The sequence below is a fragment of the Camponotus vicinus genome, unplaced genomic scaffold, assembly GCF_025532165.1.
Source record: "Camponotus vicinus isolate PSW18456_S1 unplaced genomic scaffold, iyCamVici1.0 SCAF_4, whole genome shotgun sequence".
Lineage (NCBI taxonomy): Eukaryota > Metazoa > Arthropoda > Insecta > Hymenoptera > Formicidae > Camponotus > Camponotus vicinus.
The window spans coordinates 11192752-11216722 of record NW_028141976.1 but is presented as its reverse complement, the minus strand read 5'-3'; the positions used below and the strand labels follow the sequence as shown (position 1 = coordinate 11216722).

The 23971-nt window shown below is 33.6% G+C and overlaps 2 protein-coding genes across 4 annotated transcripts; one reads left to right on the top strand and one right to left on the bottom strand.

Annotated features, from left to right (window-relative positions):
- Positions 1 to 463: 463 nt before the first annotated feature.
- LOC145971137 (uncharacterized) lies at positions 464 to 2938 on the bottom strand. Its single transcript, XM_083098477.1, has 4 exons — positions 2743 to 2938; positions 2367 to 2563; positions 1979 to 2289; positions 464 to 1890 (listed from the first exon to the last, which is right to left on the bottom strand). The coding sequence occupies exons 2-4, from the start codon at positions 2548 to 2550 to the stop codon at positions 1636 to 1638; spliced, it is 750 nt and encodes a 249-aa protein (XP_082954603.1). The 5' UTR covers positions 2551 to 2563; positions 2743 to 2938; the 3' UTR covers positions 464 to 1635.
- Positions 2939 to 3114: 176 nt separating this feature from the next.
- LOC145971136 (uncharacterized) lies at positions 3115 to 19634 on the top strand. 3 transcript variants are annotated; one of them, XM_083098475.1, is made up of 5 exons: positions 3115 to 3325; positions 3966 to 4108; positions 5022 to 5285; positions 14961 to 15130; positions 15961 to 19634. In XM_083098475.1, exons 4-5 carry the CDS (start codon positions 14988 to 14990, stop codon positions 18437 to 18439), a joined length of 2622 nt encoding a protein of 873 aa, XP_082954601.1. In that variant the 5' UTR covers positions 3115 to 3325; positions 3966 to 4108; positions 5022 to 5285; positions 14961 to 14987; the 3' UTR covers positions 18440 to 19634. The 3 variants fall into 3 exon arrangements, with proteins under 3 accessions (XP_082954601.1, XP_082954600.1, XP_082954599.1); XM_083098474.1 differs by having other exon boundaries at positions 3755 to 4108; XM_083098473.1 differs by lacking the exon at positions 3966 to 4108 and having other exon boundaries at positions 3118 to 3325.
- The last annotated feature ends 4337 nt before the right edge of the window (positions 19635 to 23971 follow it).

Here is a 23971-nt window from a genome sequence, read left to right as displayed (position 1 = left end):
GACATTTTTGGAATCTTCTTCTAGTTCAAGCGAGGAAGAAGAAATAATTACAACTCTTCGAACTAGAAGAATAATTCCAAAAACTGTAAATTACGTAGCATGTGTGAAAAACATGGATAATGACACCGTAAGTGTTATATCTTTTTATATAAACATCGAACCTATATCCTTTTTTAAAATATAATTAATGTACAATGTAATATAATAGCATTTTTATACTGAATAATAATAATTTTTATATTTGTCATAGTTCTGTAGGCATTTCAGAATGTGTCCAGAAACATGTGAGCAATTAATAGATGGTTTTCAGCAATCAGATTTCTTTCCAAAAAATGAAATGCATGGTGGTAGATCAGCAGTTTCTGCTGAAAAGCATATTTTATCTTTTTTGTGGTTAGTGCAGCATAAAACAGTTCCTTTTAATAATTATAATTGTATAAAAATTGATATAATATATTTTACAGGTTTGCAGGAAACAAATCATCGATGCGAGATGTAGCAGATCGATTCGATACAGCTATTTCAACCTGCGAAACGATTTTATCAAGGGTTATGAATTATCTTTTAAGCATAGCGAAAGATGTTATACAGTTTCCCAATAATAACGAAGAAAAAGATGAGCTGGCTTATCGTTTTTCAAAGGTTACATCTTAAATAAAAGAGAGAAAATTACTTCTAATTATTATTGAATTGTTATAAATTAAAATAATAAATAATTATTTCTTTTCAGATATCAGGTTTTCCAAATATATTAGGATGTATTGATGGATCGTATATAAACATTCGAACTCCTAAGTATAAAATAAGATCTACTTACGCTAATCAACATGACAAAACGAGTCTTGTATTACAAGGAATTTGTGATGATAAGAAGAGATTTATTGACGCCTTCACTGGAGTGGCTGGCAAACTTCACGATAGCAGGACATTCACATTATCCTTCATAAGCAAAAATATTAGTGGTATATGTCAAAATGGAAAGTATCACTTGTTAGGCGATAGTGCTTACCCAATAAGGGAATATCTTTTAACACCTTATAAAGATTATGGAAATCTTATTCGATCACAAAGAATATATAACAAAAAGCTTTGTGGAACTAGAGTGCTTATCGAAAATGCATTTGGCTTGTTAAAGTCGCGATTTCGTCAGTTAATAGAATTACAATTTCACGATGTCAAAAAAATGTCAAAATTTATAATGGCATGTTGCGTATTGCACAATTTGTGTATTGATTTGAAGGATTCATTCGACATAGAATTAATAAACGAGCCCAATAATGATGAAATATTTAATATCGATGATCCCCAAGTTTTGGGAGAAATAGAAGCAAAAAGAAGAGGAGAGCAGAAGAGAAATGAAATATGCGAGTCATTTGATAATAGTTAATAGTAAATTCTTATTCTATTATTAATGCCTTAATTTGTGTAACAATCTTTAAATTAAAATAAAATAAAAAATAATAGTAATGAACACAAAACATGACACAATATTAAGTTTGGTAGAATATTTGGAAATAATGCAAGTACTTTGGTACAATATTTGGAAGTAATACCGTTTACTCGGCTAACCCTGAAGGGGTTTACATGTATATAAATGTATATAACTTTTTCGTTGAAAGTGTTTGGAATGTTATATTATTCACTTTTCTTTTCGTAATATTTCTCACAAAATTGTTTAAACAACTCAAGTTTTTCTCGATGTTTTCGTTCTCTACCTTCTTCTTTCTTTTCATGTATTTCCTTCAAAGTGTCTTCGACACTTCGATTCTTATTAGAAATCTTCTTTTTCTTAGCATTTGTCTCTTTATCAGAAACGTTTTCTTTGGTTTCATTTCCAAGATTAGATAATGTTCGTTTCTTGTTTACAACTAGATGTTTGGCCATTAAAACCTATATTTATACACAAATAATGTTAAAATTATAAAATATAATTAAAAATTTATAAGATTGATTACATGATTTAAAATTAAAATTATACCTCAGGTTCTATGCTATCATCTAATCCTACAATTCCTGATAATTCATTTTCATAAGGAACAGTCATTTTACTCCGCCCTGTACTTTTGTTGTTATCGATTGCCTTCTTCTTTCGTTTCATGATGGTTTTATACCGATTTTCACATTGCAGAGATGTTTTGGACACACCAAGAATATTTTTTAAGTCCATTGCTATTTTCTCCCACATAGTTTTCTTTGTTTTAAATTCTTTCATCGGACCAATCGTAACCATGTATTGACCATATTTATCTAGGAGTAATTTCGTTTCACCTTCACTCCATTCTGCCAAATCTTAAAATATTTATATTATTAGACCTTCATTGCATTGATAAATGTCTATTATAATTTATTTACCAAAAATATATTACTTTTGCTATTATCAGTCTCGTCTACTTCTGAATTTTCTTGCGATTTCTGAACATTGCTACATCCAGCCTGGGATTCACAATTGTTAGTTTCTGAATCGGGATGATCGCAATTAATATGATTCAATATAGTCTTATATGATCCAACAATTCCACAGAAACTGCACTCTACATTTATTTTTTCCATTATGCTTTCAATCCTAAATGAATAATATCAAATATTAGTAAAAACTCAAAGATTAGATTAAAATTTTTTTATTTGTGCCATTGCATGTAATAATTTATTGCATGTAAGTGTGTACAATTATTGATAAATACGTGATATTCTTGATCATCTTCTATATTATTTAATTACATATAGTAAAAATCATTACTTAACTGAACACGAGATGTCGAGGTTACTTTTTCGTTCTTCCCGCGATTTAGTCAACTCAAGTGGCACTGAAAATTTCGGCGTGTTCTTTTTCACCTGCACTATTCAGTGCAACCCATGGAACTTGTCCAGTGTTCGTGTGAACTGAGTGCGCACTGGTGCGCACTAACTTTTTCCCAATCGAAAACGCTATTAATACGAATGCCGATGCAGCCAACTCGCCGAAAACAACAACTGCCGGATCACCAACCTAACCTAATCCTAGCGCGCCAAAGCGCGGTGGAGGGGATACGGACCGAGCGTCGCGATAGGCGAACGCGCGCTGTTTGTCTCCCTCGAAAAAATTCCCTATTCGATCGCGGTCGGGCCGTCGGGCGCGCTCGAGTCCGTTCGAGTTTGCTTACGTCACGGGGTTCACACGACCAAGCTCAGGGCGAGAGGTCAGCCATTTCGACGCTCGCCTCATCCACGTCCGCATCTACGGATTCATCGAAGCGCGGGACCGATCGCACAAGTCGCGTCCATAAAATTCGTCATTTGTAGTCAGCGTCCTTCACGAAACCCGCCTCGCTTCCGCGTAAAAATCTCGGTGAGTCGAATATACCGGCGATGTGCCGATTATTTCATCTTGCCCGATATCTCGTCTCCGATCGCGTCATCGACAATGGCGGATTATTGGGTAAAGCTACGTGAAAAGAGAGACGCCAGTTATCGCGCGAGTTTCTCCGAAACTCTCGGCCCCTTGTCATCGAGATTATTTTGAGGCTTCGTCGATCGCGCTATATCGTGTTTGTCGAAAATTAAAATTATGCGCACATCACAATTCTTTTGCGACTTGCTTTAGGCCCATATTCTGAATCCTCTTTTATCGATAAAAGTGCCTCTAAAAGTGGCATATAAGCCTTCTGATTGGCTACAGGCCGCTTTTAGGAGCACTTTTACCGATAAAAGAGGATTCAGAATATGGGCCTTACTGTTACAAGAGAGCTCGCAGAGTGACGAATTACGACTTTTGTAGTAAAAACCGAGTCCCCGCAAAATTTACGTGAAACGAAATCGGGAAAATGTCGCACGTGCCACGTTTGTTAGTGTCGCTTTGTTTTTTTGTATGTTATTATTCGTACGGATCGTGTTTACGCGCATTGAGCGAGAGGTAGGATAAAGTAAAGTCAATCGTATAACATGGAGAAATATTTCGGGCGTTAACTACTCGATTCTTCGTTGTAAAGTGCGGGAAAAAATGGTGCAGTGTATCTATAAAGACCACGTGGAAGGTCTTGAAAAATTTCGATCGATTCCTGAGTTCGTTGCAGAAGATGTAAAAAAATAAGCCTGAAAAGTTATGGAAAGTGTGTGCAAGAATTCAACCAAGGTATAATATATGAATTTTCGCCGATTGCGGCGTCGATGTAGTACGATATGATAAAAAAAAATTACGAACCGACAAAGGCTCGACATAACCTATTTTCAGTAAAAAAAAAATAATGGAGAAAATTAGAAAATGGGAGAGATAGAAAAGAGATAAAATGTAATATTTAAAAGGGAGAAATATTTTTTGAAAAGAAAAATTTATTTAAAAAGTTATTTCTTGAAAAGATTATGTTTACCTCTCGCTCAAGCATTCAAGGCAGTCATTCAGGTCATGTGTTGGTACTTTATATCCGTTCTGTTTAACTTTCTATTCTTAAATATGTATATAAACTCAAGTCTTATATTTATATTTTGGAGTTGTAATATAATCTTGGTTGTAATACATACTTGTAGAATATCGCGTGGTGAATAATGTTTAATTCATTAGTAATATTTTCCAAAAGAAATACAATTTAATGTTGTTGTTTCACAATTATCGCATTTCCTTTCAGTCACAGATATTTTGATAAATACATACAACACTTAATTGCAAAAATTATATTAAAAATTGTGAAACTTGAATAAATTATACTTGAAAACAAATTGATGTAAGAATACTTTTGCAAAATCTCAAAGATAATTTAATTTGGATGTATATATTTTGAGAAATATATCTGAAACTAAAATCTAAGATAAATAATTAATAAAATTTGTATCAGTTTTTTTTTTGTTATAAATAAAAATCTGCAAGTTTGTCAGCATTATCTGCTAAAAGCAAATATTGCCATTATGGGACATATTTGTGTAAAATATAAATTCATACTCGTAGTTTGGCAAATAGTAATATCAAGGATAAGAAGTTGAATGCGGATGCAATTTGTAATTGCTGGAAAATTATTTAGGTACAGTGAGAGGGAACTTGATGTATGTTGCAGGGTCTTAGTGTGTGTTAGATCTCAAGAACAGATTCAGCCTGCTCAGGGGATTTTGTACAATGACAATGGTGCAGCTAACTTTTCTGCTCCTACATTTCATTGTTCTTCATCACTGATGAGTGGCCTCCTTGGTTCACTGCTCGGTCATCTTTGTTCTTGATCGCCTCTTATCTCTCGTCGTACATTTTAGCTGAGAGAGAGACAGAGAGAACAAGAAACAGAGCACAGAAGAAAGAAGTTTCTGAAGTTTCTAAGATTTAAAAGGTAATATTCTATAAATCACGTAATAAAATTAGTTTATAATTTTGGAGGAAAAAATATTGTGATTCTATTATACAGACAAATTTAATTGTCTGTCGTGTTTCTGAGCGCTTTGTGAAGCACCTTTATTTATGTATCTTTATATATCTATATTTTCTCTATATTATTATTTTTCTGCGATATATATTCAGAATCTTATATATAACGGTAAGTAATTTATAAACCCGAATTTACAAAAATAAAGAAATTTTTAAAAACATTGGTGCGAATGGAATGGATGACATGATTTGTATTTACATAATATCTCTTCATGTGTCCTCCATAAAATGTGAACCGCACAGACTTCTCTGGTTCTATTTGATTTATTAAATTTAAATTAAATAAAAAGCTAAGTACAACAATATAGATTTTTTTGCTATGAATAAAATCGTATATATAAATGTTACTTCCTAAGGGAAATATGAGAGAAAAATTGTTAAAAGTACCTTTTATGATTGAGATTAACCTTAAAACAAATTATAAGAACTAATATGTATTTGTAATAAGAATTTTATTACTATTTTATATCTTTTTTTTATACTTTTATATAAGCTATTTTTAATTAATCATATTTGTATAAAGAATTATTTCTACTCGGATATTTATTATATTTTGTATAACATAACAGTTTTATCGTATTATCGTTAAACTTTATCGTACTTGGAGCATTAAATGCCTTTTTAATTGTGATAAAAAAGAAAGGTAAGTTTTAATTTGATCTATCATTGCTTTATGCAATGATGACTAATATATAATTCCTTTCTTTTTCTCAAAATTAATTTTATTAGAATAGTTGAACATTTCGAATTAAAATGAAAACTGTTAAATACTTAGAAAATTCTAAATATTGATATTAAACTAAGCACAAAAAAATAAATAATGTTCTTTCATTAATTTTCTTTATTGTTAAGAGTCTGCAGATCGATTCTACAGAGTTTTATCAAAAATTTATTAAAATATTTTAAAATATGTTTCAATAAAAATCTTGAAATTTAAGATAGAGACAGAAATAAGTTTTTTATTTTAAAATCTGGAAATATATAATTTCCAAGTGGGATATATTTAATTTGTCTTGAGGCGAAATGTAGTTTTGTAATGTGGTTTTTGGAGCCCGATCAAGATTGCATTAGACCAAGAGAGAGTGTTAAACTAACCGTCGAATGTTGACGTTAATATATAATTTCTTTGTATTCCATTGGGATGCAAAAGCGCTAAAACTTATTTAACATAAACATACGCGCGAAATAAAATAGCGTGAGAAATACTATAAATATTATAAAAACCTTTAGATGCAAAAGAGAAGGAATTAATTGATAATATCTATATTCATGATCCAAGGAAACTGAATAAATTAAACTTTCGCACAAGAAAAAATTCTTGTAGAAAGTTACCTCATATGCATGTGTATATGAAAGTATGCGACAAAATTTTCTTTCTGTAGCATTTTTCTACACACCTATTTTGATAATACTTCATGATTCGTTTGTGTGTGTGTGTGTCTAAAAGAGAGAGAGAGAAATGGAATTATTAAAGTAAAGAATCACGTATTATCATAATTGTTATTTCCAAACCGAAAGATTATTGAAGTAGGCATCTATTCGTAAAGAATGAGACGATTCTTCTTGGTGAAAGAAACGTTTCATCGAACCAGAAGATCTCTTTGGGGCTTTGGACGTTCTTAACAATTATCATACATACGTATTTACTTCTGTACAGTCTTATTATAGACCAATTACGATATGTATATACATACATATATACATGTATGTATTTGCAATGCAGCGAGGAAGCGCAGCAACGACTAACTGCGTTAGTGCAGCTACGATTTATCGACTTGCTTCCATCGTTGCGAACGCTTTTTATTGCGCACAATGCATTTCAGGTGGACAACATAGATCGATTTTTCTGATCTTTTTCCCTCACACGCGTCAGACACTTATCGCAGCCGAAAAATAAAAAAATATCCAAGTTTCTTTTTTTTATTTTTCGTGGCTAGTGTCTATCGAGTGTCTATTATTTTTCTTTCATCGTACAATAATCTCTGCAATGGAATTTAATTACGTGAATGACAAGCAGTGTGTTTACGATCCTGGCCTGTCGACGAGGAGAGAAATCTAAAGAAATCTTCATATCTTAAGTGATTAGGAGTAATCATAGGAGCAATCATAAATGAGGGGAAGACGTTGATACTGCAAGTTCAGATTGTCTCGACAAAAAACGACGACTGCAATTGTTGCTATATCTCATTGGCCGATGTACAACGTAGTAGTGCGTCTATATTTTGCGTGATTTCTTCTTCTTATGGTGTTCGAGCTGAATAGCGAATCGCGGAAATCCATATCCGTACACGATCCTCCCCCGAATCCTCCCTTTTTTTTCTTGCAACTGTAAATTGTTCTACATCTTGCGAAACTGTCTAACTTCACGAGATGTTGACAGATTTCTCTCTATCAAGTTGAATAAATATATTCTTTCGACAGAATAATAATTTATCGATATAAAGCACAATTTTAGACACGCGAATTATGAAGTAGGGATGGGCGATTTTTCCAAAGGAATCGATTTTTTGGATCGATCTAGATCGGAGACTTAAAAATCGATTCGTCAAAAAATCGACTGTTAAAGGATCGATCTCTTTATTTAATTTTACAAAATATTAAATATTTTTGAGATAACAATACAACATTATTTCTAATAATAGCACATTTTTGTATAAAAACAAAATTATTCTTCTCACATTCAACTGCGATTGGTTAATTTTTTACAATTCCTTACATCATATAAAAAAAAATTGTGGATTAAGGCCGGGTCTACAATAGATAACTTAAGCCTTAAGTCTTAAGAAATTGGCCAATCACACTCGAGTATTCTTTCAAGTATTCTCTTCATATTTGACTGTGATTGGTCAATTTCTTAAGGCTTAGAGCTTAAATTACCTATTGTAGATCCGGCTTTAAAGTAAAGACTAAATTTCCTTTCAAATAAATTTGTATAAATGCTATGCACACATATACGAAAAATCAAGGCGTAATATGAATTTTATACTTTTATTTTTTAGGATCGATCTCTAATCTTAAGAATCGATTCACTGGATTAATCGAAGATGTAAGATCGATCTAAAAAATCGAGAATCGGATATAAAAGAATCGATTCTTCAAAAGATCGATTCAAGATCGCCCATCCCTATTATAAAGCACACTTTTTGCAATCTTACGATCTGGCATATGCTAAACGCGAGATTAAAAAGATATTAAAAAAAAGATATATAGAAAATTCCTAATTATTTTCTATACAATAATATAATAAAGATAATTTACTACGTTTAATATATAATAACATTGTAATAATATTATTATAAAAGGTGTACACAAACACGACAAAGATTATGAATCCAGATTTATGGTTATATTCCTATTAATATTAAATTAATTATCATATATTTTTGAGCAATAATGTTGCATTGAAATTAATCAGTTGTTTTTAAATTCCAACTTTATGTAATACTTTACTGTTAAGCAGAATACAAACTATTAGATGATAATTGTTACGATGTCGAATTGTTTTTTATCGCATCGGTATCGTAAATGAACTTCGAATGCACAATCTCCGAATTTCAATTTCGTTTTGTTTCGTTATTTCTGACATCTTATTCATTTATACTTTGCTGGGAGAATATTATGACAAGATTATTATGGTAATTAGGTACTTCCTAGCGTTATAGATGGAAATTTTCCAACATAATGCAACACCGACATAATCGAAACGGCTATTTATCCGCACATCAATGTTGCTGGGATCTCGAATACATAATTGGATTCCGATTTTGCATCGCTCTTCGCTGTCTCTGTTGACATCGTTTAATTAAAATCCACTTAGAGAATATCTTAGACGATGAAACATCGCGTTCATCCTTGGCTCCGAAGAATTTGCTAAAACATTTGACGACTTGGTTTTCTCATTTTCGTCGCAAGCACTCTTAAGTACTTCGAAAGTACTCCTCTAAGCCCCGTGAAGAGAAGCTGTGCCGCGCTCTATCAACGATAGGATACTTGCGGAAGAAGCTTTACACAATGCGTTCAACGTAAAACCGATTCGTCGTTCAATCCGTGAGAAATTCACGAGATCACTTCGAATAAGCGCAACCTGTGACTCGTCGGGGTTCTTTTGGCTCGATTTCAACGAAAGGACTCAGCAGTTCATGTGGCAGATGGAAGAGACGAAGAGACGAGGAACGCGCGTGCGGCGTCGTCGTGCTCGTCGACAGAGACAGACACGTGTGTCTGGCACTTCGCACTGTTCTATAAAACAGCACAGCTGGCGACCCGCCGATTAGTCGATCGAGAGAGATTGACCTTTTTTTTTTCCTTACGACACCGAACTCCATTCCGGAAAAAGGATCCCCGTGTATGCGTGCACGGGAATCGACCTGTGTGAAAACTCATTGAAGTGAATTAATTGATGTTTACTGTGGTTTGCCTTGAAATTACGTCTAATGCGCGTGAAAACATTTATTATTATTTTTTCTTTTGGTCAGTTCTGTCTTGCATCGAGTCGCTCGTTTTAGGAGACGCACATGATAAACGATGTTTTCTAATGACGGAGTCGTGGCTGGTAATCACAGTGTCGCAACGGTGGAACGAGTAATATGTTAGTCGTAAATAGCTGTAATCAGGGATCGGCCGATTGCTACTTACATGGCGTGAAAATAACCGGTTACGGTGACGACCGTAACTAAATATACCGAAATACGATTTCCGAGTAATATGCAACAGAGCGGAACTCTCGACAAGTCGCCCCAAATGCTTTCCCTACGAAAGAAGTTTGTTTCCTTTTCCCTTGGCCAGTTATTTAGAGATCAAACTTTGTTTCGATTATGTGTAGATACTATTATTCAGGAATGTGGAAAATTTCCATTAAACTCGTAACACTGATCGAACTGCATTTCGCTGAATAATCGATATCCATGTTTATTTATTCATAAATGTAAATGATTTCCTCCTGAGCTTGGAATAAATATTTCGTGATCGAACTCTTGATTTACTCGGAATATTTAGAGATTGAACTCGAGAATTCTGTAAAATAATCTACATACATATCTGCATTTTTATTTGAATGAAAATTATTTTTTCATCATTTATAATGGGAAATTAAATTGGAAAAGTTTTCTTCTCGTTCAAAGATCGATTTTAAAATTTATTCAATGAATAAATGATTTTTTCTTATTTAATCCAATATAATATATAATATAATATATATTTAAAACATTTTGAAATCAAACTTACTCAGAATGATGAATACTTACTTTTTATTTGTAAAATTAGTTTCCTTATTTTTAACTCGTTTTAAACATTGAATAAGTTTTATTTCAAAATCAATACCTAGTGTCAGTCAAAAATGAAAATTATTTTTATATCTATCATTTAAAATACTTACAAATCGATTTCTTATGTAATTGATATTTATACTTATTTAATATAGAAATTTTCATAGATCGATTACAGATCGATTTATATTTATGGGGCTTCGATTTTTGCGTATGTATATGTCTAAAGAATTTATGATCGACAAAGAAAGAATAAACTCAATGATTCAATTGTTGATGCACGGCCACAACATGCGTGGGTGTTTGTATGTCTTGGAGCGCTCCTGTGCCAAACCTTCGGCGCCTTCGGAATTTGCTGTAATAATAAAGCCATCGAGCACACGTGTAGCTTTTTAGATGTTTTCTAGACTTTCTAGAAGTCTATGAACGTCTGGATATAAAACATGTGTATATTAACGCTAAATCGTTCGCTCTATCTTGATTTATTTGATAGTGAGACTTGAAGTGAATTTGTTTTCATGTCTGTAATGGATTGTCATTAACTTTTTGATCCTCCGAATCTTTATTTATTGAGAAAAAGAGATCTAAATTTTTAGATAATTTTTAGGTGTTTGTATGCGTAATCGTAGACTACAATGATTAAGCGACTATTTTTGAGTTATTTCGGATTAAAAATTAATAGCGATTGATTTGATGATTTATATTATTCTCTTTCCATATAAGATATAAGGTATTAATGAATATATAATATTATCAATTTAATTTTTTTCTCCGGCCTATAAAATTATAATATTAAAAATAATATTAAAAATAGATTTTGACACATTCGCATACAAAATACCACTAAATAATTACAATAATTAAAAACATTTATTATTATATCCATGAATCAGCTGTAATGCTCATAAAAGGATGTCCTCCTTTAATGCGTCTTTTATACTATTCATTTGTTACGTGACTGATATTAAAGTAAGAAAGATAGAGAGCGCAACATTTCTACTCTATCTCTATTTTAAATATAAATTATTAAAATTAGAACGTAGACTGAAGGGAAACTTCATAATAAACACAATGTTTGTTTACGATGACTTAATATAAACAATCAACTACACGAACAATAATTTTCCTTTATGGAAAATTAAATTTAGAAAATTGTACTATTTTTTTATTAATAAAATATATTTAAGATTTTTTTAATCTGTATTTTAAAATTAATATTATTTTCAAGAATTTTTATTATAGTAAATTATTTCAAATTTATATTTCATGCTAATTAAATAATAAACTCAAAAAATAAATATAAACCAATTTTATATACAATTTACATTTACATTAAATGTTATACAATGTTACACTAAATTTATATTTTTGATAATTCTGGTAATAAATTCTATATGTTATAAATAATATATCAAATACATTTAAATCACAAAACTTTTCCAAATAAGTATATCAAAATAAACTTTGCTAATTTAATAATTAGCGTATATAATTAAATGCAATACAATCAAATATTAAAACTTTTCCTGCCCCTTATAAAAAAAAAACAGGGTTGTGAGTCTGTATTTTTAATATATGTTAATTACAGTCTTTAATAATTACCGCATAAGTCAGAGAAAATGAACTCCTTAAATCATCATTATAAATAGATAATGATAAAAGAAAATACTCTCAATTTGACATTACAGCGTCAATTTATTATAAGAATTAAAAATGAAATGAAATCTATGTATTTTACAATTTCTGCAATGCGATGCTAAATGTCAGCGGTAATAATTCTGAATGCAATAATTGATTGCTTGCGCGACTGAAATTAATTTCCTGAAATTAATAAAGCGGAAAATTTTAAGCCATGTGATTATATTAGTTGCGCAAATGTGAAAACATGCACGTGCAACATCCGAATGATTAATAGTACTACAATTAACAGCCAGTACTTCATACAAACTCGATGCAAGCAGCTTAACAAGGACGTTCACCATATAAATTCAATACCATCATCAATATAAAAAAAAGACAACACATTATTCGGCAAGAAAACGGGAAGAGCTCCGTAGTATTTATATCTTTTTAGCTAATTTTATATTTTCATTATTTATATCAATAATTTGATTCAAAATAAATTATAATAATAATGATAAATTATAAGTATCACAGCAAGATAAAAAAAATATAAATAAAGTCTCTTTATATAAAAAATAATTTATAATAATAATAAAAAATAAAATAACGTTAAAATAATATTAAAAATAAACTTTTATAAAATAAATAAATAATATGAAGCTATGAAAAGTTCTATGTTATAAGACCTTATTGAAAAATTACTACAATATAAAATTACTAGAATTTCGCTTATTCTTAATTTCTTATTCTCTTAAATTTATAAAATTATTTATTATATTGAATAAATTTAAATAATATAAATATTTCATATCATAAGGAAAAGTTTAAATAATAATGTTAATGCTAAAACATTTAATGCCTTTGATGTTACTCTTCATTTTACGTCTATCTTTTTATAATATTCAAAATAAAAATTGATAAGCGATTTTTCTTAAAAGCAAATTTATCTCTAATTAAAATAAAAAATTTAAATATTGAATAAAATATTTGAGACAAAAAATTTGTTTCATTTAAATGCTAAAATTGATATATCGTCGACTATATAATAAGCACTTAAACGTTTATTTCATGCATATGATTAAACATATAAAGCGCATGTCTTTCGTGGAAACATCGCTCGAACACCTTTTATGCTAATGAATCCGATTACTCTCTCGTTTCTATTCACGTGCCTATTCTTGCGTGCCCTTCAGCAACGGTTCAGCACACACCGTTAAATGCAAACGACGGATTGTAATAAAGTATCCATAACAATATCTCACCGCTTATGTATTCACGAAAGAAATGAATGAAGCAACTTGGATTATTTCGAATACTAGGAGAGTCATCGACGTATGTGTGTTGCTTGATTAAGGAGACACTTCATTATCTGCTGTCTTGTTCGTACAATCTTATCCGTTTTCATCGGCAATATAGAGAGAAAGTTTACTTGCCTTTACGAAGCATTGCGCAAGTCGTGACAGAAACACGCTGCGCGTGAATATGAGAAATGCCCGTCCATAAACTTGGTCGAAAATCGGAGATTATTTTTATTTAACCAGTTAAAGAGAGCCGTCACACGGAGATTAGGACACGCTACGAGAAAAATGTAGGATTCGAGGAAGAAGATAAATATGTTAAATTTTTTCCATTTAAATTTTCTTTGTACATGTAATTATAATTATTATCTAAATATATGATATCATTTGTAAAGAATAATCGATCGCTATGAAATAAAAAATGTACGCAAGCTATATGGACCATTGTATGGACGAAAGCGTAAATCGTAGATGTGTATCGACCGAATATTGGAAATCTATTTTCAATCTATTTTCTTTTCCTCAGCATAATTTACTCGAGTAATAATGCAACATGTATTTCTATTTGCAACATAGCAAATTCAAATATTTTTATAGTGAAATTAAAATGGGTACCTACACCATTGCTCATCTCGATCTGTTAAGATTATTTTTATAAGGAGAAAGGATCTTTTTGATCATTTTTAGGCTCTGAAATAGTTCTTAAGTGCAAAAATGAAATAAAAATAGTTAAAGAGAAGAAGATGCTTAGACAGATCAAGCTCAATTACAAGATAAAACCAAGATGGAAAAAATAGAAGGGCAGTTGAGAAGAAATAAAAGAAATAATAAAAAAAATAACAGCATTTTACACTTATGCATATATTAGTATAATAAGTATATATAATATAGAATATGTGGAAGTATTAATATTAATATACATGAGTTTTCGTGTGTAGTAAAAAAGCACAGCTAAAAAACGATTCATATATCATTAATGTAATAAATATATAAATAATAAACTCTTATATGATGTACATATATGTGTAAAATAATTCTCCTAGCTAATGGAATTTAATATAATAATGTAATAGAAAAAGATATAATTTAATATAATACTATAAATAATTGTATACAAGGAAAGACTCATATAATAATAATATAGAATAATAATAAATAAATAAAATAATTGTATATAATAAAAGACTTACGTATAATATAAAAGAGTATATTTACCTGAAAAAGAAGCATTTCTATTCCCTCAATTATCCCGTGAATGCGTATATATCTTGAAGATACTTGTCAATTATTCTAACAAACAATTGGCAAGTGATTGCAGCTCATGTAATTACATTGAAGGTGTTCATTATCTTCGTCGTTTATAATTTCGTTGCCTTTTCGTTGGCTCGGTTGCAGATACAGGCATCGAACGAGCTGTCGAAAATGAGCGTCATAATCAGACTGCAAAATCTGGCGTGGTCCGCCAACGCATTGGACATACGCCAGTTTTTCAGAGGTCTCAGCATCCCAGAAGGAGGAGTCCACATTGTTGGCGGCGAATTGGGAGATGCGTTCATCGCATTCAGGTAAGCGCTGTCGCACAAATCGATTGCTTTGACAAGAGAGATCTGACGAAGAGCAATGAATATATTTACATCTTACAACATCTTACGTTGTTGAACATCGACATTACGACTTAAATATTTTATATCATTATTAGATCCTCTATCGACTCCTCTCACGACAGGCTTATGCACATAAATCTACGGTTCAATAAAATTCTGCTCTTAAATAAGATAAATAGAATTTTAACAGATTAAACATTTAGCAGATTATCTTTCTTCCGTCTTTTACAATTATATGCAGCTAAAACTCGTTCATGTGCAATGATCATGATAATAATTTAATAGATTCTAGAGATCTAAGATAACAGTAAAAGATCTTTGCCACTTAATTTGTGATAAATTTTGCTTCAGGGATAAATTAATCGTGGATTACTTAAGAGACTATTAGGTAGAAAGTTGTAATAAATTGCTCATACAGATGCATAAAATAGAAAAGTAATTTCCTGTTATTGAACCTTGTTATTATTCACAGTAATAGTGTAATAATTATCCTTTATATACTCGTATCGCATGTTTAAAGTGGAAAATTATCTTACGCAAAAGAGAAAGAGAGAGAGAGTAGAGGATAAGATCAATATCCGTTATATGAAACACATTAGTATGACAAGTTGTTACTTGAATAAAAATTGTAATTTTCTTATGTACAATTCTGAAGCAGTAATAGACAAACTGATGACACTTACAACTTCTTTTTTAAAAAAGAAAATATACTAGAGTATTAGTTGCGTAACGAATTTACGAGAAAATAAATCGCGACGTCAGGAGTTTCACGAAAAGCTTCACTATTGCAGCACCGACGAAGACGCCCGTCAGGCGATGATGCATGATGGCGGCAAGATCAAGGAGATGAAAATCAAGCTGCTGTTGAGCTCGCGCACTGAGATGCAAAAAGTGATCGAGGCCGCTCGACAGCAAACCATGAGTCTGCAATCGTTCATGCAAACCGCGCCTATAGCGGTGCCGCCGGCCGTAGTTCCCGGCAAGCAGCCCGGCTCGCCGACTGACAGGAGGGAAAAGGATAACGACAGCGAGTCCAGCAAGGATCGGAAGGACCGGCGTGACCGATCGAGATCGCGGGACCGCTCGCGATCACGCGATCGCGACCGCGATCGTGATCGCCGCGACCGGGATCGCGGCAGAGACCGACGACGCCGGGATCGCAGCAGGTCGCGGGATCGGGAACGCGACAGGCGCGATCGGCGACGTCGCCGCGACCGGTCTAGATCGCGGGATCGTACGAGGTCGCGCGATCGCGACTCGAAGAGAGGCTCCGCGAACGATCGTCGCAAGGACGCCAACGAGGAAGACAACAACGACGTCGTCTGCGTCGGCCAGTTTCACAAGGATAAAGCGTTGGCGGCTGCGTCGAAAAAGCCGCTCGAAAACGGTATATGGGAGGTTCCGCCTCAAACTCAGATGCAGGCCGCTCTATTGGCACCCGGTATTTTAGGCGCCGGCGTCGCCGCTCTGTCCCAGGACTCGGAGACTCAGCGTTCGACCATCGCCGGCTTCGGCGTGGTAGGTCAGCAGCCGATGTTGCAGTCGGGACAATTTTCTATAAACGGCCTCAATGGTGTTAGTAATCTTATACAACCGCATGTACAGGCGCTCGGTATGACATCGTTAACGCAAAATCTAAGTACTGCAAATATACCGAGTCTGAGTAGTCTGGGAACTCGTTCCAAGGAACCTTGGAGTCAGAACGAGCAAAGCAGACTGGACCAAACCGGACGATTCTCCGGCCGATCGAATCAATTCAACAATCAGGAATACGGCACGAGTAGTAGCTATCGTGGCTCCAGACCGAATAATATCTTTCTAAGTAAAATGCAGGAGCTCGAGGGTCGGCGCAATCCGCATGCATTCCAAGCTGGTGTCTCCAATTTCGGAAACTACGAGAATGATCGTCAAACGTCCGGTAGGAAATCCAGTTCGAGATTTTCCGACAATAAGAACGGCAGTAGCAGCGGCGGTCATTGCGTGGAAGTACGCAACATGCCGTTGACCGCGACGTATGCGGATCTACGTCATGCGTTTCAAGGTATCTATATCAGAAAGGACGGCATGAAAATTATCAACGATAATCACGGTAATCGCGTAGGTATCGCGTATATTAAGTTCGGTAAAGCCGAGGGGAAGAAACAAGCTCTAACTGGAACGAGATATGTGCGAAATTCCGAAGTAGAGGTACTTGACTTGGACGAAAGTATCTTCGATAAAGCAGTAAATTCTTATTCGCCTGACAAGGAGGACGATGGCGACCTGAGAAATTCCATGTGTATTCTCTTAACCGAACTGCCGTCCTTCACCAAAGAAATGGACATAGCTAAACTGTTCCACGACTGGAAGATCAACGATCTCTTCATCACCAATACCAAGGAATCTGGCACCACGCAGTACATGGCTTATGTACAATTCGCGCGACTCGAGGATGCCAAGTCGTCGTTGAACACGACACTGAAAATCGGCAGCAAGCAGGTGACCGCGACCGCGATCAGCGAGGAAAAATTTGCTCAAGCAAAACGTGAACACGAGCAAGTGAGCTTGAATCAAACGGATTGTATTCTCATGCGCGGTTTGCCCTTCCAGACAATCGACCGCGACATCTTCGACTTCTTTTCAGACATCGGCATCGTGCCGCTCTGTATCCATATGATGCTCAATCAGCAGGGCAAACCAGCCGGCGAGTGTTTCTGTGAATTCGACTCGGCTGAGAAGGCGGAACGCGCTATCGCTAAAAACGGTCTGCCGCTCGGCAAAAACGTACCCACTATCGAGCTAGTACCACGCGCCAAGATGCTTGAGACCCTTGGAATGATGGAGGCGCAGCAGCAGACGCAACAGCAGCACTTCCCGCCAATGGAGCAACATCAAAGACCACCACGCTTCTCTCCCGGTCCATTAGGTCACATGCCGCGGTTCGGCAATACCGGTTTCGGACCCCGCTGCCCGCCCGGGTTGATGGGTATGCCACGACACATGCTGGGTCGTCATCCACCGTCTATGGACTATGTCGAGGGTTTCGGTAAACCTGGCTGCGTGCTATCTCTAGAAAACGTGCCGTTCAAAGCGGATATCAACGAGATTATCGAATTTTTCGGTGACTTCGACGTTAAACGGGAAAACGTAATTCGTCGTTACAACGAGAGGGGCATGCCGACCGGGGATGCCCGAGTGGCGTTCTCATCGCCTAGTGAAACGCAACGAGCGCTCAAGGAACTCAAGCATTGCAAGATGCGAGAGCGTACTATATACATGAAGCTGGCGTGAGTTCCGCCACTCCGTCGTGCGCAAACTGATGCTGATACGTGAAGGGACATCACCGGTGACGATGTCTTAGGTGGGAGCGTTTGGAATGTAACGAGGACAAATGCAATATTTAATATCAATAGATGTACCTTCGGTGAATTATTCTAAGAGTCGGTTTTATACGAGGATCCTTGTCAATAAGCGCCGCAAGAATAAAGGACGCTTTGACAGTGGAACGTCTTCTCTTCGCGCGTACTTCCCTATTAAAGGGCGCGAAATTCCTTAGCGCGTCTATAAATTGATCCATGTGTACATAGAATGCGTAGGTTTAAGAGTGATAATTTTCTTCGTTTAGTCATTCGGATTGCGAAGTGACCATGTCCAATTGTTATAAAAAATATTCAATCGATTATTTTCTATGTCGAGAACTGATATGGTATTATAGCGCGATCATAGTATTAAGTAATGATACGTGGAAAATGCGCTAGTGATTCCTTAAATGACATTAGAAACGTAGGACTAATCATAGGATTTTATTAAGAATATTTTTCATAAAATTCGTCTTGTAAAAAAGTTGGGCTTCTCCATAAAACCGAATCTTTATAGATCGGCTTTTTATGCAAGCCTAAGTTTTCTGTGAAAAGATCGAATTTTTGAAAAATTTGCAATGTATATCCAAATATAAAAAAATTTCATATTATTTTCTCTGATTATTATTAGTTTCACTACCGTGGCAATACCAAATCTTAGTTTTATGTTAAGAAACGGCGGAAGCAGAGTACAAAGTTAGCAGTTTGATCGGTTACATTTTTGCTTTATGTTTTCTTATGTAAAAACATTTGGAGCGCGAAGTAAGTGTCGAAGACAGACTACGTGGAAGCTGCCCGTGCAACATGTTTCCTACAAGAATGAGTACATTACATACATTGCATATCTTGTGTAATATATGTGATACGCATAGTTATACCTTACACGAGAGATAGATAAAATATATGTATATTACATATATTAAATGTACATAGACAAAGATTATGTATCCATCATAATCTTGCGTAACGATAAGTACGTCCACCGTATGTGGGCTTGTGTAAAATAATTTATAGAATGAATGAATAAATTTACAGATGCGTACAATTCACAAACATTGTCATAAGTTTATGTTATAGGATAATGAACACACATTGGAGATACTTCAATAAATTTTTATCTAAACTTATGACTATGTCTTTATTCCAACGAAATCTAACATTAGCATCTAGCATAGTATTAACGCACAGATAATTTTAAAATTTATTAAACATATGTAATTTTAATTTATATTTATTTTTCCGAGCAAATATTTTATAATTTTGCAGGAAATTTGCAAGCCTTGGAATCTCTTGGAATATGCAAATTTTGAAGATCGAAACGTTATTTTTTTTCTGTTGATTTAAATTTCATCATACTAAAAGAATATACCTTTAATATTCAATCGGCTGCAACATGACGGTACCTGATGTCGACGGCAAAATTCCTGTTGCTGGCAGGATCGTGCCGTCCTACGAGACGATTTCGTGACGAAAGAGCGCTGCATCAAATCGGCGCTGCCTAAATATTGAGTCACGAGCTATTTCTGTATCCGCGCCTCGGCCATAAGTCCGTGACACATCAAACAGCAGTAGCACGTTTCAACTTGTGACGAGAACGAGACCCTTTTTTTATATTAAATTAAATTATAAAAAAATAAACGCGCAAAATATTTGAGATCAAATTACACACCCTCTTATATGTAATACATTTTTGTTTAGAATGACATGAGAGAGAAATATTCTAAGAGAAGCCTAGCTTATTTATATTGTATTCCTTCTTCGAGGATGTAGAAAAATGTAGATTCAAGGACTTAATTTAGAGAAATATAATTCAAAATTATGAATGTGATTTTTTAATGAACATAAATATATTCAATCAGGTTGGGAGAGATCTATTTATAAGATAAAATAGATCCCCGTATGAAATATATATTTTTTAAATATAGATTATATATATAAAAATATATTTTTTACTATAATACGTGAAAATATATATCTATGTTGTTAAAAATCTTAAATTTTGAACTTATTTTCTTACAGTAATTAAGTATTTCAAAATCTACATAATTTTCTTTCAATATACTTGTTTCTTTTTACTTTCCAGCTGCAGTAAATAAATTCGAATGCCAAGAATATGTTCGAGTGTTGAATAACCGAGTACTTTGTTGGCTCGCGTACGCACATGATTGTTTTACTATAATACCAGCTGATGCATGTCTCGCTTAAATTCATGATTGTCAAGACAGAAACGTTTATTCTAAGCAAATATACAATTAAAAATCGAATTTATAAAAATTGAACATTCAAAATGCGTATATATATCATAATAAACGGTTTTTTATTGCATATGAATTTTTTCAGTAATCATATATTGATGATATCGATGATATAATTTATGACTATGTGAAAAAATTATAAAAACACTTTTATTTTATTTCTTGCATTATATATTTCTTATAACAGTTAATATATATGTATAATTATATTATATTATAAGTACTAATTTAGTACGAAAAGATATCACCGAATTTATTTTTGACAGTTTGCTTTAGTAAACGATAAGTATGACTAATGTAACTAGTGATCGCTCGATTTAGTGATTTTCAACGATTTCCATCATAATGCCTATCGCATACAGGAAGATTGCGATTAACCTTGTTCGATTTACCATCGATACCGGAAGTTCGACTTTATCTATAAATACATATATCCAAAACACATTTGACACCGGATAAAGAGTGAAACGAGAAAAAAATAGTATTTTGACATATAGCTTTTTTATTTTAGATTTTTCTATAAAAAGTTAAGAGATACGCTTATTTTATGTTTATAAATCTTAAAGCGCAGTAGAAAAATTATAAATATATAATTAAGAAACGCATTCGTCCATCAGCTTAGAATCTAATTTGCGTGTCTCTGTTCGATACAGACGCACATTTGTTACAGTTATGTAACAATAATTGCTTCCTATATATGATCGAGAGCTAACAAAACAAGAGATCTCCCGTTACAACGACGTCGTTGACGTCGTTGCGTTACGAATTGCGTAATCGATATTCGATATCGCGATGCAAATTACGGCGCTGACGATATATCTTATACGCTCCTTCGCGTACGTATGTACATCTGCGGACCGATCTGCAACGCAAGGACAAAACTGAAATAGAGGCGGTGAACAAAGAGCGGAAATCTCTCGGTGGAGGCGTGACAAACTGGTCCGTTCTGCACCAGCCTAAAAACAGACGGGATCTCCGGAAGTAACAAAAACAAATTGTGCATGTAGCCCAGACTTAAATGTAGCCCCAAACGCACCGCCCAAATATCGTATTTTCCATCCTTTGTATTTTGTATCATATCCTTTTCAAAAAACTTGGTTCTTTTCTGAAAAAAAAAATTTTTTTATAAAATCGTATTCAATTATTTGGATTGATTGGACGTTCGATATAACTACAAATAGAAATCTCAATTTGGCGCATTTAGACGAAAAACGAAGAAGAATAGATGAAAAAAAAATAATGATCCATTTGTTTTTTATGATAATAAATGAAAAAGTTAAAAGGTTCCAATGACTGGTCATCGGCTGTGTTTTGCAATCACATACGGACTCCGGAAAAAAAAAGATTAAAGGCAACTCAGAAAATTCCAATTGACACGACTGTAATAATCACTTTTATATCACCCGATTACTTTACCGCTGATGGACTCAATCACACGTGATCGGAAAATACAGCTGGGACAGAGGCTGACTTTGAAATCCTTTTATGATACTCTCGAAATTTTTCTAAAGATTCCTCTCTTTCTGATAAAAATCACATTCTATCTTTCTTTTTCTAAATTAGTATTTTTTCCATTTTATACGGATAAAATTTTCCTTTTTTTGGAATCGAAAAAAATTATCGATATGCTTGCACGTATAAAAATCGCGTGTTGCAGATATAATTGCGTCATGAAATGATTTATCCCGCCTAAACTTCTCCTTTCGACGACTCGAGGTGACTCGCAAAGGAAATTTCATCTGCTGTATTTCGTGTCAGCGCCCACTCGGGATTACGCATCTACCACTTTAAGTAACGCGTTATCATCGTATGCATTGCAAGTTTATCGATGACAAGTATTCCAAGGAATTTCAGTCATCTGGTAAAATGATGGAGTTTGACCATGATCATCACTTGCGCATGTGGTAATAATATAAACAATCTCGAATGAAAGATACAAAAAGCGAAAAATATCTATAAAGCATATTTTATTTGAAAAAAATAAGATTGCTAAAGGTAATTGATTTTTTTACAAGATTAGAAAATTTAACAAAATATAATTGCAAAACTATATATTAAAATTAGATATAAATATTGAGAAGAAAAATGTACAAAGAAAATTTTAGAGAAACGAAGCTGATGAAGAACACTTAGAGATCATCATCATCAAGTTGATGTAAATTTATCAATTTATCTACAGAACCAGTACAGAGGGAGATTTTAAAGCACGATGAGAATCTTTCGTATGAAAGAAGGGGAACAAAATAAAAAACTGCCCACGTTAAACTTTCCGAAGAATATATTCCGTGGCTTCGAGTGATTCATATCACTCTCGACACTTTAGAGAACTCGTCCGGATTGTAAATGTAGAAAGGAAGAGCGTAGAGAACGAGTGGAGAGTAGACCGTAGGAGGGGAAGGAGGAGAAACCATCGGGTACAGGATTGAAGAAGAGAGAACGCACCTGCTGAGGGCTTTTGTACCGCGTGACGTTGAAAAGAGACCGACGAGAATGGACGGTAATTGATTACAGCCCAGGAAACGTACCCATTCTTCAACGACGCAACCAGGAGAACGAGAACGCCTCGCTCTTGTGCTACCACCGCAATTCTAAACTGGATATTTTCGTTACGAAGGACGTTTTCATCTCGAACGTCTCGGAGTAGATCTGATCGTAGCGCATGCTTCGAATTCCTCGCAACCACCATGATAAAATCATATATATATGTATGTTCGTATTATTGTACATAACGTTATCAATCATTAATATAAATAATTGTTGATGCTACGCTTATTACATCTCTGTAAAAAAAGGATAATGTAATTATATTCTTTCTTTTTTAAATGCGATATATGATATTTAGTTTTTAATTTTTATATTATTATTCTAAATTATATGAAGCAATTTAGGCTAGTGATTACTCTTAGCATTAATTTCGATTTTTAATTTTATCTTTTTAAGTTTTATAAATTTTTACGTTTTTAGTAGTGTGTGTGTGTGTGTGTGTGTTTAAATATAAGATTAGATGCGTTTTTTAGCACAAAACAATTGCATTATTTTGAATATTTCTTATTCATCATCATGTGATAGATTTTATTTCAACTTGGATGTTATATAAAATTGATATTTATACTGTTCAAAAATTTATTTATGATTCCAGGATAAATTTTGATTAGAGGCTAAGACACGGTAAATGTAAGGTTTAAATTTAATAATTAATTTAATATATA

Coding starts and splice junctions, on each gene's coding strand:
- LOC145971137 (XM_083098477.1), bottom strand. CDS start 2,550: ATGGAAAAAATAAATGTAGAGTGCAGTTTCTGTGGAATTGTTGGATCA. Junction 2,290..2,366: donor CGAGACTGATAATAGCAAAA/GTAATATATTTT, acceptor AAATATTTTAAG/ATTTGGCAGAATGGAGTGAA. Junction 1,891..1,978: donor ATGATAGCATAGAACCTGAG/GTATAATTTTAA, acceptor GTATAAATATAG/GTTTTAATGGCCAAACATCT.
- LOC145971136 (XM_083098475.1), top strand. CDS start 14,988: ATGAGCGTCATAATCAGACTGCAAAATCTGGCGTGGTCCGCCAACGCA. Junction 15,131..15,960: donor GATGCGTTCATCGCATTCAG/GTAAGCGCTGTC, acceptor TCACTATTGCAG/CACCGACGAAGACGCCCGTC.